This window comes from Phymastichus coffea, unplaced genomic scaffold, assembly GCF_024137745.1.
Source record: "Phymastichus coffea isolate CEN01 unplaced genomic scaffold, Cenicafe_Pcof_1.1 PCOF00015, whole genome shotgun sequence".
NCBI classification, from domain to species: Eukaryota; Metazoa; Arthropoda; class Insecta; order Hymenoptera; family Eulophidae; genus Phymastichus; species Phymastichus coffea.
The window spans coordinates 4,113,546-4,128,484 of NW_026706826.1; the positions used below are offsets into that span (position 1 = coordinate 4,113,546).

The 14,939-nt window shown below is 39.9% G+C and overlaps 1 protein-coding gene across 1 annotated transcript; it reads right to left on the reverse strand.

Moving 5' to 3' along the window:
* Window positions 1-11,270: 11,270 nt before the first annotated feature.
* On the reverse strand, window positions 11,271-12,038 carry LOC131675050 (uncharacterized). Its single transcript, XM_058953876.1, has one exon. It carries the CDS (start codon window positions 12,036-12,038, stop codon window positions 11,271-11,273), a length of 768 nt encoding a protein of 255 aa, XP_058809859.1.
* Window positions 12,039-14,939: the final 2,901 nt, after the last annotated feature.

Below are 14,939 nucleotides of genomic sequence, written 5' to 3' on the forward strand. Positions count from 1 at the left end.
GTTGTTGTTTGTATAACCTCTGTAGTTGTTGTTTTGGTAATTTTCTTCTTGATTGTAGCTGCCCCTTTGACCGCTTCCACGAGAGTTGTTGCCTCGCCAGCTGCCTCGGGTTATAGCACCTCCTCGCCAACTTGCTCGGAAATTCGGAAAAGCATTAGTTTTATAATCCTTTTTTGTATGCCCTTTTTTGTGGCAAATGAAGCATTCAATATCCTTCTTTTCGACTTTAAATAAATTTGACTTTTTATTATTATCTTGGCTATGTTGAATTTCATACATTTTAATTTTGTTTTTTATATAACTGCAATTTTTATCTTTATCTTGCAAAGTATCGACTAAGTCTCCAATGTATGCGAGTGAATCAGGTAGAGTTTTTAATATATAATCTAATTTTTCTTGTTCTTTTATATCTGCTCCAGCACTTTTCAATTCATTAATTAATTTCTCAAATTCACTAAAGAAACTATCGGCATTTTCAAAATCTTTCAGTTTTAATTTATCCAGTCTATTTCTCAAAACTATTTGTAAAGAAGTTGATTTTTTTAAGTAGATTTCATCAAACTTATTCAATATATCAATTGCTGCATTTTCATCACATACAAATTCTAATTGATCATTTGAAATACTAGAATATATTAAGTTCATAGCTTTACAATTCTGCTTTTCCCAATCAGTATCTTTCAATTGTTTTTCGTGTGTGACCACCTCATCACACGTTCTAAATTTCAGTAAAAGTAATAATCTTTTTTTCCAAAGGTTGTAATCTTTGCCATCAAAGATAGGAATTTTCATATCCGTATCAGAAGCCATTCTATACTCTACCACTTTCAAACACAATTTTTCACAACTTTACTCAACGTTCTCGTTCATGCACGTATATCTATCTTTATATATCTATCTTTATATCTTTATATATCTATCTTTATATCTTTATATATCGAGAGGTTATATTGTGACTTGGACAAGAGTAGACGTGTCTTGTGTGAGTGCTGAATATAGGCCGATTCTGGAGAGAAGGAGAGCAGGAAGTGAAGAGAAAAGTGGAGAAAAGGTGCAGGAGGAGTGGAAGGACGTTCGGAGAAGAGAAAAAGTGAACGAGATAAAGGGTGAAGGAAGAAAGGTGAAAAAGAAATAAAGAGAGAAAGGATAGGTTAGGGTGGATAAGTCAGAAGGCGGGAAAAGAGGAGCGTGAGAGAGGGGCATAAAGGCGAAGTTAGAGGGAATAAGAGAGAAAGTTAAGGCGGGAGCAAGACGGGGAATAGGAATAGGAAACAGGAACGAGATGTTTACAACACCAGGAACAGCGAGAGAGAGAGACGGTAAAGGGGATAAGAGGAAGGCAAAGGGGGTGAGAGGTAGAGAGAGCGAAGAGGGCATGAGAGGGGGAAACAAGGAAGAAGAGAGACAGGCGAAAAGGTACAAAAGTGAAAGCGAGGGGAGTGAAACAGAGGGGGACGAAGGGAATGAAATGGACAGAACATTGATAGGGGTGGGGGAGAGTAAAGGAGAAGACAATGTATTTGAAAGAGTACTAGCAGAAATGAGAGAGTTGAGAAGAGAGGGGAAGAGGGAGAGAGAGGAAATGATGAGACGAATGGAAGAGGCGGAGAAAAAAAGAGAGGCAAAATGGGAGAGAGGTTTGGAAAAACTTAGAGAAGAATTAGAGAAAGATAGAGAGGAAAGGAAAAAAGAGAAAAGAGAAGAAAATAGAAGACAAGAGAAGTGGGAAGAAAGAATGAAAGGATGGGAAGAAGAGATGAATAAGATGAAAAAATACATAGAAGGAAGAGAGACAAGGGTAGAAGTAAAAGGAGTAGATAATAGGGAAGAAATAGATTACATGAAGGAGAGGATGGATAGAGAAACTATTTTCTCTATCCCTATGGTAAATAACATAATTGTTACAGATCTGGAGAGAGAACTAAAATGGGAAAAAAAAGGAGACGCAGAGGAATGGACAGAATGGGAATAAAGGGGGAAATAATAAGCCTAAGGAGCATAGGAGGATCAGAAACAAATCAGAGACAGGAAGGGATGGAGTATAGAAGGAAGAGGATGTGGCAAATAAAGTGTGCCTCATGGGAGCAAAAGGAGGGAATAATGAAGAAAAAAAGTAAATTAGGGGAGAAAAAAATTTATATAGATCACGACTGGACGTGGAAACAAAGGAAAATAAGAGAGGAGGTAAGAAGAAAAGCAAGGGAATTGAAAAATAAGGGTAAGGAAGTAAAAATATGGCACAATGGGCTAAGAGCAGGGGAGGAAGAGTGGAGGTGGAACGAGAGAGAGGAAAGAATGACAAAGAAAGGAAGGGAGGGGTTTCGGAATTAAAGGGGGGAGAGGAGAGAGCCGAGAAGAGGTGAAGGGAAGGAAAACAGTAAAAATGTTATTTTGGAATGTGGCGGGAATAAAGAGCTTGGAAGAAGAGGACTGGAAATATATTAGAAATTTTGATATAGTAGGACTTACGGAGACATGGGTGAAAAGAGAAGAAGCAGAAATAGGAATAGAAAGAAATCTGAATGGGTATATCATTGAATGGAGGGACTCGAGAAGGGAAGGAAAAAGGGGTAGGGAGATAGGGGGTGGACTGATGGCAGTAAGAGAAAGACAAGAGAGAATAAAGGTAAAATGGAAGGAAGAAAGGACAGAAGAAGTCATAGTAGGGGAAATAGAGATAGAGAGAGAGAAATGCACGGTGGCATCAGTCTACATGCAGCACAAGAAAAAAGAAAATTATGAGTACCTAACCGAAGAAATAGAGGAAAATAGAGGTAAAATATTAATAATAGGAGGAGATTTTAACGCTAGAACAGGAGGCGAAGGAAGAGAATGGGATAGCGAAGGACAGACAGAAGAAATAAAAACAAAGGATGGTATGATAAACGCAGAAGGGGAAGAGATGGTTAAATGGCTAGGAGAGACGGGATTAGTGATTATGAATGGAAAAAAAGAGGGAGATGAAGAAGGAGAAATTACATATATAGGAGCGAGAGGGATGTCGACGATTGACTACGTAATAGGAAATATAGGAGAGGAAGAGAGAGTGAAGAAAATGCAAATGGGAGAGAGAATCAATTCGGATCACCTACCAGTAGAAGTGGAGCTAGAAAACAGGGTTGAAGAAGAAGAAAACAGAGAAGAAGAAAGGCTAAGAGAAGACTGGAGCGAAGAAGGAATAAAAGAGTATCACAGATGGATAGGAGCAGTAGAAGGAACGGAAAAATGGGAAGAGATAAAAATTAGAGTGCAGAACGCTATAACAAAAAAGAAAATAAGGAGTAAAAAAGGAACAAGAAAAAGCTGGTGGAGAGAAGAATGTAAGGTAAAAAAAGACAAGGTAATGAATGCTCTGAAAGAACTAAGAAGAGGAATTGGGGATAGAAGCGGTTACCTGGAAGCAAAGAGGGAATACAGAGAGGAAATAAGAAAGGCAAAAGAAGAGGAAGGAAGGAAAGTGGCGGAGGAAATAAGCAAAGATAGAACGAGAAGGAAATTTTGGGAAAAAGTGAGCGGAGGAAAGAAAAAAAGAGCAAAAATAGATGAAAAAATAAGCAATGAGGAATGGCTAAAACACTTCAAGAAGCAGCTGGGAGAAAAAGAAAAGGATGACAATAAAAAAGAAGAAAGAGAAGAATGGGAAAGGGGGGAAAAAGAAGAAAGAGGGGAAATAGAAGTAAAAGAGGTAGTAGAGGTGATAAAGAGAATGAAAAAGAAAAAAGCAACAGGAGAAGATGGGATTGCAAATGAAGCGTGGATGGCTGGGACTGAAAGCCTAATAAATTACCTGACAAAATGTCTAAATAGAGTATGGAATGGAGAAGGATACCCGAAGGAATGGAGAAAGGGAATAATAATACCAATATACAAGAAAGGAAAAAAAGAAGAAGTAAGCAATTATAGGGGTATAACGCTGATGGACACAGGATATAAGATATATGCAGAAATAGTAAGGAAAAGACTAGATAAAGAGATAGAAGAAAAAGGAATACTAAGCGATACGCAAATGGGTTTCAGACTAAAAAGAGGAACAACAGACGAAATATACGTGCTAAAAACGGCAATAGGAAAAGAAATCAGAGAAAAAGGTGGGAAATTGTTTGTCTTCTTCGCTGACATGAAAGCAGCGTTTGACAAGATAAGAAAAAAGAAGATATGGGAAATAATGAAGGAAAAAGAAATAGATAAAAGAATCAGAAGAAGCATAGAAGAAATATACAAGGAACCAGGATGCAGAATAAAAATTAGAGGAGAGATAATAGGTGAATTCGACACAGAAAAGGGAGTAAGGCAAGGGTGCCCGCTGAGCACCACGCTATTTAATCTTGTCTTTGCGGAGTTAGAAGATAAAATGAGTAAAATTCAGGAAGGAGGAGTGGTAATAGGAAGAAAGAAAATTTGGACGATAGGATACGCGGATGATATAGTAATGATGGCAAATAATGAAAATGGGATGAAAGAGATGCTGAAAAAACTAAGGAGATTCTTAGAGGAAAGAGGGTTGGAATTAAACGTAGAAAAGTCAAAAATGATGAAATGTAAGAAAGGAGGAGGAAGAGGAAAGGAAGAAAGTTTTGAGTGGATAGGAAAGAAAATTGAAATGGTAAAAGAATATAACTATCTGGGATACATAATAAACAAAAATAATCGGAATAAGAGACATATAAAGAAAACAGAAGGTAAAATAAATATGGGACTAGGAAAAGTATGGGGGTTGGGAGAAAGATTATTTAAAGAAAATTGGAAGCTAAGGATGATGTTATTTGATGCGTTAATGAAAAGCGTGATAATGTATGGAGCAGAAATATGGGGATGGAAAAGATACGAGGAAATAGAAAGACTACAAATGAAATATATAAAATGGGTACTGGGTTTGGACAGAAACACACCGAGTTATCTGATAAAATGGGAAACAGGAAGAAAAGAAATAAAAGAAAAAGCAATAGAGAGAGCGATGAGATATGAAAATAAAATAAAAGAAGAGAGGGATGGAACATTAAAGAAAGAAGCATGGAGAGAAATGAAGAGAAACGAAAAGAAAAGAGAAGAAAGAAATGAAAAAAAAGGAGAGAGAGAAGAAAGACTAGGGGAAAGTAAAAAATTCAGAGAGAGAGAAGAAGGAGACGATGAAAGAGAAGAGTTCTGGGAAGAAGTAAGAGAAGAATTGAAGAAAAAAGAAGAAAAAGAAATGGAAGACAAGATGGAAGAATCAAGATATATAAGAGAGTGGAAGGGGATAAGGGAGGAAATGAAGAAGAGTAGACTAATAGAAATACAAAATGAAGGGAAAATAAGAGGACTACAGATAAGAGAGAGGTTTAGGTTAGGGAACGAGACAAGAGGGTGTAGATACTGGGAAAAAGAGGAAAATAGGAAATGTAGATTATGCCAAAAAGAAGAGGAAGACTGGAAACACATAGTAGAAAAATGCGAAATGACAAGAAAAGAAGGAGAAAAGTGGGAAGAAATAATGGTTGGGAGCAAAGAAAAAATAGCATGGATGAGGGATCTAAAGTGGAAAAGAAGAAGAAAAGAAGAAGAAAAAGAGAAAGAAAAAGAAAAGTGAAAAGAGAGAAGAAAGGAAACGGTAAGAGAGAACCGTAGTAAGCATGAGTGAAAACAGAGGGAGCGGAGGATACCGCAGTAAAGGTGTAAAAGCCCTAATACGGACAGATGAAAGAAGAGGAAAAGGAAGCGCAAAGAAAAAGAAAAAAACACTAAATCATCAAAGCACGATCACACACAAATACAACACAAACTCAACACAATACCTTATCCAAACGTCGGATTTCGCGCTATGTGCGTATCCGGGGTTAAAAAGAGGGATTTCCATTACAAAAAACACTTCGACCTTGAAATGACCTTCAAAATGAGGTTAAAGGTCAAAGGTTTTTGGTGCATTGGGTGGCCCACTCTGTTCTGAACAAATTTTGTAGAGGTCATTTTTCGATATCTTAAAAATTAAAAAAACGCTTTTATGCAGTTTTTCAAGCATTTGACCTTAAATCGACCTTCTCAAGGCCATGAAAAAAAATTTAAAAATACCGTTTTGGACGTAAAATTTCCCGCTCTTTCCGAATCCGGGGTCAAAAATGGGGGTTCCTATTTAAAAAAACAAAGTTGACCTTGAAATGACCTTGAACATGACCTCCAAGGTCAAATCCAAGGTCATAGAAACATGGCCCCCTCAAAGTTGAGTACCTTTTGTCTGAAACTTTTTTCGATAAAACTCACTCCAATCTAGATATCTGAGTGGATCACTTAAAATGGGCCACCCTGTATATCTATCTTTATATCTTTATATATCTATCTTTATATCTTTATATATCTATCTTTATATCTTTATATATCTATCTTTATATCTTTATATATCTATCTTTATATCTTTATATATCTATCTTTATATCTTTATATATCTATCTTTATATCTTTATATATGTAATAAAATATTTATTACTTCTTGTTGATGTGTTATTAAGCTTCAATGCTTTAACTTTATTTTCGTTTCTAATTGTTTATTATTGTTTCAAACAACTTCATTTTTCGATAAAAGATTTATTACCTTGATATTTACAGTATACTTATCAATATCCTCGGTGTTTCATTACGTTGAGTACTATATTATCTTGTTTCTCCTCATTTAGTCGTATAGCCTCAAATTTCCATGTGTTCCTGCCAAGCACCGCATGACGGCAAAATTCACAATCGTATTCACTTGCATCTTCTTGATCATTCAATAATTTTTTTACTTTCGCATTTTATACACTTTTTCAACTTTAAAAACAAATTTCAGACAACATTCATTCATTCCTATCTTCTTCATTCACTTTGTCAACCATACACTGAATCAACCTCACTTTTAATCGATCACACTATTAACCAAGGCTCTGCTACCATGTTAAAAAAGACTGGGATAAAAGAACGATTGAGTTTGTTTTTAAGTAAAATATAATGTCATGCAAATATGTACAAGGTTGGTCTCATAGTTAGAGACACGGTCTGCCTCAAGCAAACGCTCTCTTACGACTGTACTTATAGTTATGTACAGATACATCTCGCTGCGTACTTAAGCGCTTTTGCGCATGCGCTACTACATACATCTTATACTCTTGAAATATTAATTCATATATTTTAACAGTGCCAATAAGACATTCTTTTTTGGCCGCCTCTATCTCCAAATAAGGTGGGAAAATCGAACAATTTTTCGATTTACAATATTCTACCAACCCTTTGTATTGACGCACACTATAGTCATAGTCTAAATAAAATGCTAAAGTAGAATCTTTATCAATTCGTGAATTAATATTACACTTTGTTTTTGTAATTTTCAAAGCCCGTTCTAATAGTGCGATGTCATTATTACATTGAGTTGCAATTTCTTCAGCTCTTCTATTAATAGTTGATATAGAGACATTAGATTTAATATTCTTGCGTTTCCTACCAGGGCGCACTGTTTGCCAAACTCTTTTGCGAGGCCTTCCTTTTCTATTATGTGCTTTTGTTCTGGGCTTTATTTTTGTTCGACCCATGATGTCTAATATTGTGAACTGTAAATGTAAATCTAGATAAAGAGCGTTTTTTCACATTAATTGTTTATAATACACATATTAATAAATTAATTTATGCAATTTCTCATCAAATATTGATAAGTTAGATTTGCAAGAGTCTAAAAAATATATATGTGCACGTATAGAAATTAAAAATTTAATGGAAATATAAAAGAAACCGAGACAAAAAAGTTGTGCTTATATGAACCATTACCATTCAATGGGTTAAATATATTGTATATGAATGCATTAAAAAGCTTTTTTATAGATTTTTATACAATTTTTTTTCTTTTTGTCCCGTAATCTTGATTTTTGCTAGTATCTTTTGAATCGTTTATGCGTTGATTAAACCATATTATAATTTTCTGGACTTGTGATGCACTTAATACCTACAAAATTTTATGTAGCCAAATAATATATTTCTATCTTAAAGTAACAAATTTTATTTATTGCCAAGAAAAAATATTGAATATGAAATATAATCTTGAATGGCACACATGATTGAAAACTCAGGCTCAAATATATGAACGACTTACGAGACTCGTGACCTTAGCAAACTACAGTGTGGAAATAACAACCAGAGAGGCACACTCTACAAATTCCTTTTTTACTTGCAGTACCTATCTTCTATAGTTATCATGACACTGCCATGGCCATAGCATTCATGTATATATATTCATGTGTATTGATTTTGATTGATTCGCTGAATCTGAACCTGAAGTAGAATCGCTTCGTAATGCTCCGTTCATTTTGTAATCGCGAATTAGCCGTATTTTAAGGAGTATTTCGCATTAAAAATGATAACGGAACGTGGTAGGCCACTTCTGACTACGGAGTGGTGTTCAGCGGGAAAAATTACATAGAAATAATCTATATAATATGCTTGTTATAGATATTTTCTGTCTTGTATGCTGAGATTATAGACTCGTTGGAAATGTTGATACTTTGACCTAATTTTTTTTGTTCAAAAATAGACAAAAAAATTTTGAATGACAGGTTATTATTTCTTATTGGAATAGCTACAAAATGGCCTATTTACTTTAAAAAAAAAATTACTGAACCATATTTAAAACTCGAAAAACTCTTTTTTCTTGAGAAAATTTGAACTTTGACCTTCATTTTGAAGGTCAAAAGTTTAAGTGATTCATACGCGACCATTTTTCCTTTATTCTACATCATTTCAGCTTTAAAATGCCGTTGGGTTCATTTCGCTAGGGGTATTGGTTCGCGATTTATTTCATTTTGGAGATTTGTTTCTGATTTGGAATACTGTGCGCCGCATAACTTCAAGATAATATTGTTTATTGACCATACGTCTATATGGTAAGAACTCCTGATGCACCACGCCATGGTAATCGAAGAAAACAGTGAGCAAAACTTTGACATTTGATCGAACTTGGCGTGCTTTTTTCGGTCTCGGCTCATCTGGGCTCTTCCATTGAGACGATTGGACTTTGGTTTCGATATCACAACCATATACCCATGATTCGTCACCAGTTATGACCCTTTTGAGTAAATCTGAGTGGTCGTTGACGTCATTCAACAGTTCTTGAGCGATGCTCATGCGACGGTTCTTTTGGTCAAAATTTAGCAATTTCGGAACAAACTTCGCTGACACACGCCTCATGCCCAAAACTTTAGAAAAAATTTCATGGCATGCGCCAAGCGATATACCAACATCCTCAGCAACTTCTCTGATAGTGATTCGACGATTTTCCAGAACAATTTTCTTCACTGCTTGAACGTTTACATCAGTTGTTAACGTGCTTGGGCGTCCAGAGCGAGGCTCGTCATTGGTATCTTCCCGGTCATCTTGGAAGAGTTTGTACCACTTGTAAACATTTTTTTTACTCAGAACAGTTTCACGTATGCCACGTCAACATTTCAAGTGTTTCGGAGCACTTTATTTTATTTTTTATACAAAATTTGATGCAAATCCTTTGATCCATATTTTTCGATAGCAAGAAATCGCCGAGCACACAAAACACTTATAACCTTTACGCCTCTCACAACTACACAAAAAATGTTACACACTTGAAACTTGGTACAGATGTTCGGGAAGAGTGTACCAACATAACAAACAAAAAAATCGATAATTGAAAGTACGTTGCCCGTGAAATTTGAAAAGTCACCTTACTTTTTGAACACACCTCGTATACATAAATTTAATCCGTCGTGCACTTTTGTGCAGTTGCATAGCTTAGAGATACTAACAATATCAATAAAAATTCAGAAAGGTAAATATAAGAAAGACGATAGTCTGTATTTTTTTAATCAAAGACAATTAATAGCAATAACGTATTTAGCAATGATTATATGTTTCTATATTTACAGTTATATACAAATGTTATACTTAATAAAATAAAATCCATAAATTATAACGGGGTTTCTGCTCAGCTTCGCCTGGACAGGAACAGTTATATAATTTTTAAGTCGCGGGAAATAAATTAGGTTGCTCTCCAGAGCAGCACGATGCTCCTGCACCGGGTGTTCTGGGTCCAGCAGCTCAGTTGCCTCCTTTTCGGTCAGAGAGCTTGGCCCGCGGAGAGTGTCGTAGGCTACGCATGAAGATGCGCGACGTCCAAGAAGAGAGATTCGCGCGGGTACAGTCACATACACAATTACAGTTCAAGGAACAGGGAGTCGGCGGACAATAAGCACTCGAATATGATTAAAAGTGGATGCGTGTAAATTTTAATTATCAACAAAGGAATACATACTATCAAAACGCGTCGATATAAACAAAGTTAATCGCAACGCAACAAACTCGCAATAGCTTGACAGTGAAGCGAACGGAACTGCGCACGCGCTACGCGGTTAAGGTCGCGCAAGCACTCGCTCTGTTGTAAATCGGACGAAGCGACAATACACGTATAACGGAAGCCTGTTCGTAGGCCGAACGAAAATAGAAAAGAAATAAGCAACTACGCGGTAAGGTATCAACAAGGATACGCAATTTAAGCAACGCAGGAGGAGAGAGCCATAGAGAGAGAAGCCAAGTTAACAGACTGGTACTTACAATGCTGGAACTGACGAGTCGCTCTACAGTAGACTCGCAAGTAGTTCTCGGCGCGCTCGTTTACAAAGGGTTTGTTAATCGCGTTATCGCTTCTTGCGTTTACGCTTTTTCTCTCTGCTTCTATCACCGAGTGTTCGCTGGGCTTTTCGGGAACAGCGTCGATGGTTGTCACGTGGGTGGCTATCAAACCTGATTGCTCTCTCGAGTAATTAGCGAGCTCGCGTTGCCGGTTACTTGCTCGTTGCCGGTCGGAAGCAGACTTACTTTTTGTCCCTAGTCTCTCTCTCTCCTCGAAGGGCTCGCCTCTCCGCGAGGTTCGCGCCGCGAGTCGATATCGATAATCGAACTATAATCGCGTCACTTACCGGTTCGCTGACGTCCACGCTGCAATTATTTAAACATGTTTACATGATAATTAATTATTATAGATAATTATTATTTGATGGCTTCCTGGGGAGAGAGAGACATAACGAACTTACATGCCGTTCGTTATATCCCCCTTCCCCAGACGCTGGTTGCCAGTGGGGTACCAGCTCGAAACCTGGTCTCTCTCTCTACTCATGTAAACTTATATTCATTTGAGGGAAACTAATTAAAGTGCGGGTCATCGCATCAAAAGCGGAATAAGCGCAGTCACAAGGATAGGAAGGGTGAGGGAGTTACAGTGACTCTCTCCTTTACAAAAAGAGGCGTAATTAGGTCGCTTAATTTCGGTTGGAACGGAGTCGTCTCGGTGACGGCGGATTCGCACGCAACGCGAGTCTCTTCTTGCCTTTCGGTCGGCCACGTTTTCTCCGCGGTTTGGAGTTCGCCTCGCTACTTCCCGGTCTATCCAACTTGGATATATCTTCCGCAGGCGCGGGGGAGAACAAATTATTGAGTTCCAATTCTTCTTCGGACTTGGGTTCTTCCTTCTCCTCTTCGTCCGCGTCCGGACATTGGTCCTCGCTGTGACAAGGCCGCAAGTCGCATACAGCAACCTTGCCTATATCTTGGCCCTCTTCATTGCTCAGTTGGTATGAGTTCATACCCAGGCGAGCAGTTACAATGAAAGGTCCCGCAAACTTTGGACTCAGCTTAGCAGCTATTTTCATTGCAGCTGAAGAAAGTAAGCGGTTTTTGGCCCAGACTTTATCTCCCACGCAATACTCTACACTTCTTCGCTTTACGTTGTAATACTTCTGTTGACGATCTTGCGCAATCCGAGTGTTTTCCCTAGCGACGGCGCGGAAATCATCCAATTTCTCCATCCTTGCGTGCCAGTGTTCCACTGCCGCAGCTTCAAGGTTACGGACTCGGTCTCTATCTTCCCTTTTTTTCTTGGAGTCGGGAAGTTCAGGGTGCCGCCCGTAATTAAGGAAAGCTGGACTAGCGCGCGTCGCTTCATGTATCGCAGTGTTGTAAGCGAAAGCGAATTCCGCTATGTGCGCGTCCCAGGTGGTGTGATTTTCTTGAATGAAGGCACTAATCATGGTCTTGATAGTGCGATTCACTCTCTCCGTCGGATTGCTCTTAGGAGAATACGGCGCGCACGTGCTATGCGTTAAGCCGAATGAGTCCAAGAACTCATCCACCAACTTATTTTTGAACGGCGTACCGTTATCCGATAAAAATTTATCGGGCACTCCGAATCGCAAAAAGATTCGCTCCTTTAACTCGCGGCGGATCGCTTTCCCATTAGCTTTGCGTAATGGAATGCACTCTATCCAGCGAGTAAAGAGGTCAACAAAAATGAGAAGATGTTCGTGACCCTGCGCTGACCTTGGAAAAGGGCCCATAGTGTCGCCTGCCACTATTTCCCATGGCCGAGAGACTATGTGCCTTCCCATTAAACCTGCAGGAGCGACTTGCTCCACTTTGGTTTGTTGGCAGACAAGGCAATTACGGACGTAATGTGCTACGTCTCTATTCATGCCAGGCCAATAATATTTCAGCGCTGCTCGCTTTAGCGTCTTATATCGCCCTAGATGTCCTGCTGTCAGGCTATCGTGGCTTTCTACAAGCACTTGAGCTCTGCGTTCTCGCGGGAGCACTAGTTTCCATGCGTCCTCGTCCGCGCCCATCAGATCGTCAACAAGAGGATCCGGCTTGTAGATATATAGCTTATCTCCGCTATACTTCCAATATGGGTGATCGGTAGGGTTTTCTTGAACTTTTTCCACCCATTTCAAGTACCATGGGTCCTTGACTTGCTAGCGATAGCCGTTTCTTCATCCTCTTCGTACATTCGCGATAGAGCGTCCGGGACTACGTTGTGTTTTCCTCTTCTATGCACGATGTCGAAGCTGTAGGACTGTAGAATCAGCGACCATCGTCCTAGCTTGCCATTTGGATGTTTAAGGTTTCGCAACCATTTTAAGCTATAATGGTCGGTTATCACCGTAAAGTGATAGCCTTCTATATAGGGTCTGAACTTTTCAACTGCCCATATTACAGCGAGACACTCTCTTTCTGTGACCGAGAGCCTTCGCTCGGTAACACTGAGTGTTCGACTCGCGAAGCAGAGTACTCTGTCTTCGTCTCCGACGTGCTGCAAGAGTACACTGCCTAGTCCTGTATCGCTGTCATCACATTCTACAATAAATGGAGCCGTAAAGTCCGGCCTAGCCAAGACGGGGGCAGTAGCGATCAGGCCTCTTATGCGCTCGAAGGCGTCTTGTTGCGCTTCGGTCCATTCGTACGTAGTGTCTTTTCGGGTTAGCAAGGTAAGCGGATCCGCTATGCTCGCAAAATCGGGCAAAAACTTCCGATACCAGGACGCCATGCCGAGGAATCTGCGCAACTGCTTCAGATTCTTTGGCGGCGGATAGTCCAAAATAGGACGAACCCTTTCAGGATCAGGACGAGTCCCATCCTTGTTGATTAAAACACCTAAGTAGCGAACTTCTGTCATACAAATGCGCGACTTCTTGTAGTTGATGGTTAGGCCCGCCTTTTTGATCCGATTAAGGATACACGAAAGCCATTTCAGATGTTCATCATAGGTCTCGGTGGCTATGATCAAATCATCTATATATGCGAAGGCGTAGGGCTCCATCTCAGGCGGTATCAGCATATCTGCCAGCATTTGGAAGGTAGCTGGTCCTCCAGCCACTCCATAGGGCATTCGCACAAACTCGAATAGCCCGAGGCCAGGAACAGTAAATGCTGTAATCGGCGTGGATCGCTCCGTAAGAGGGATCTGGTGAAAGGCCCCTGAGCAGTCAAGAGCGCTAATGTACTTAGCGTGCTGCAGTTTTCGCAGAATCACGTCCATGAAGGGAAGCGGATATGCGCTAACCTTGGACACTGCGTTGACCTTTCTAAAATCTACGCAAAAGCGATACGAACCGTCTGGTTTTTTAACCATAACGACAGGGCTCGACCATTCGCTTTTCGAACGCCGAATTATCTTCGCCTCAAGCATCTTATATACCTGCGCATGCATCTCCATTTCGATAACATGCGAAACAGGATAGTATTTCTGCTTGATTGGCCGGGCATCTCCAACGTCAATGTCATGGGAAATCCATGAAGTACATCCAATGTGGCCATTCTTTGATTCCGGCAGTATCTCCTCAATTACTCGGTCGATCCCTTTTCGTTGCTCTGGAGTAATCTCTGCAATACCAAGTGCGGACAGAGCGAGCGGACTATCAACGCTCAAAGACAAGAGGGTAAGTGACACGTGTTGATCACACCCTTTTACCCATAAGGTATTCGTCTCGGGATCAAGACAAGCGGAAAACGCACGAATGAAGTCTCCTCCTAGAGTACATTCAGACTCGGCTTCGCTTAAAATAAGGGCATCTATCATATAAGACGCTCCTGCGACCGAAAACGGTAATTGAACACTGCTAATGATGGGCACGTAATGTCCATCGATAGCGCGCGCTCCTGGGCCGTCGTACAATGTGACCGGACGATCCAGAGCCGCAGCTATTTGAAGGCCAATAGGACTTAGTACAGTTCGAGAAGCACCGGTATCATAAAGTGCTCTAAAAGTGAAGTGGCCTACCTGTACTGGTAGCCACCACCGAGGGTATGTTTCAAACAAAGCGCACGTCGCAGTACTTTGGTCTGGCAGAAGCGTAATCGCTTGATCGTTCTGTGCCGGCGAACAGACGACTTTTGCTGATTGCTGTGCCTGACGGTCTCCTGAGTCGGCGTTAGTTGATGAGGCCCTCGGAATCAGGGGAGCGATAGGGACCCCGTCTACTCGCTCCTGTCTGCGTTTTTTGCAGGCTCATTTTTCGAGCATTCAGGACAAGTAGCCTTAGTATAACCGGGCCAACTACACTCCCAGCAGAGTAACTTATCTGCGTCTGGTCCAGGAGTTTTATCTTTATTCTTGTCTGAGCGTGGTGTGATAACTCTTGCTCGACCTCCAGGCA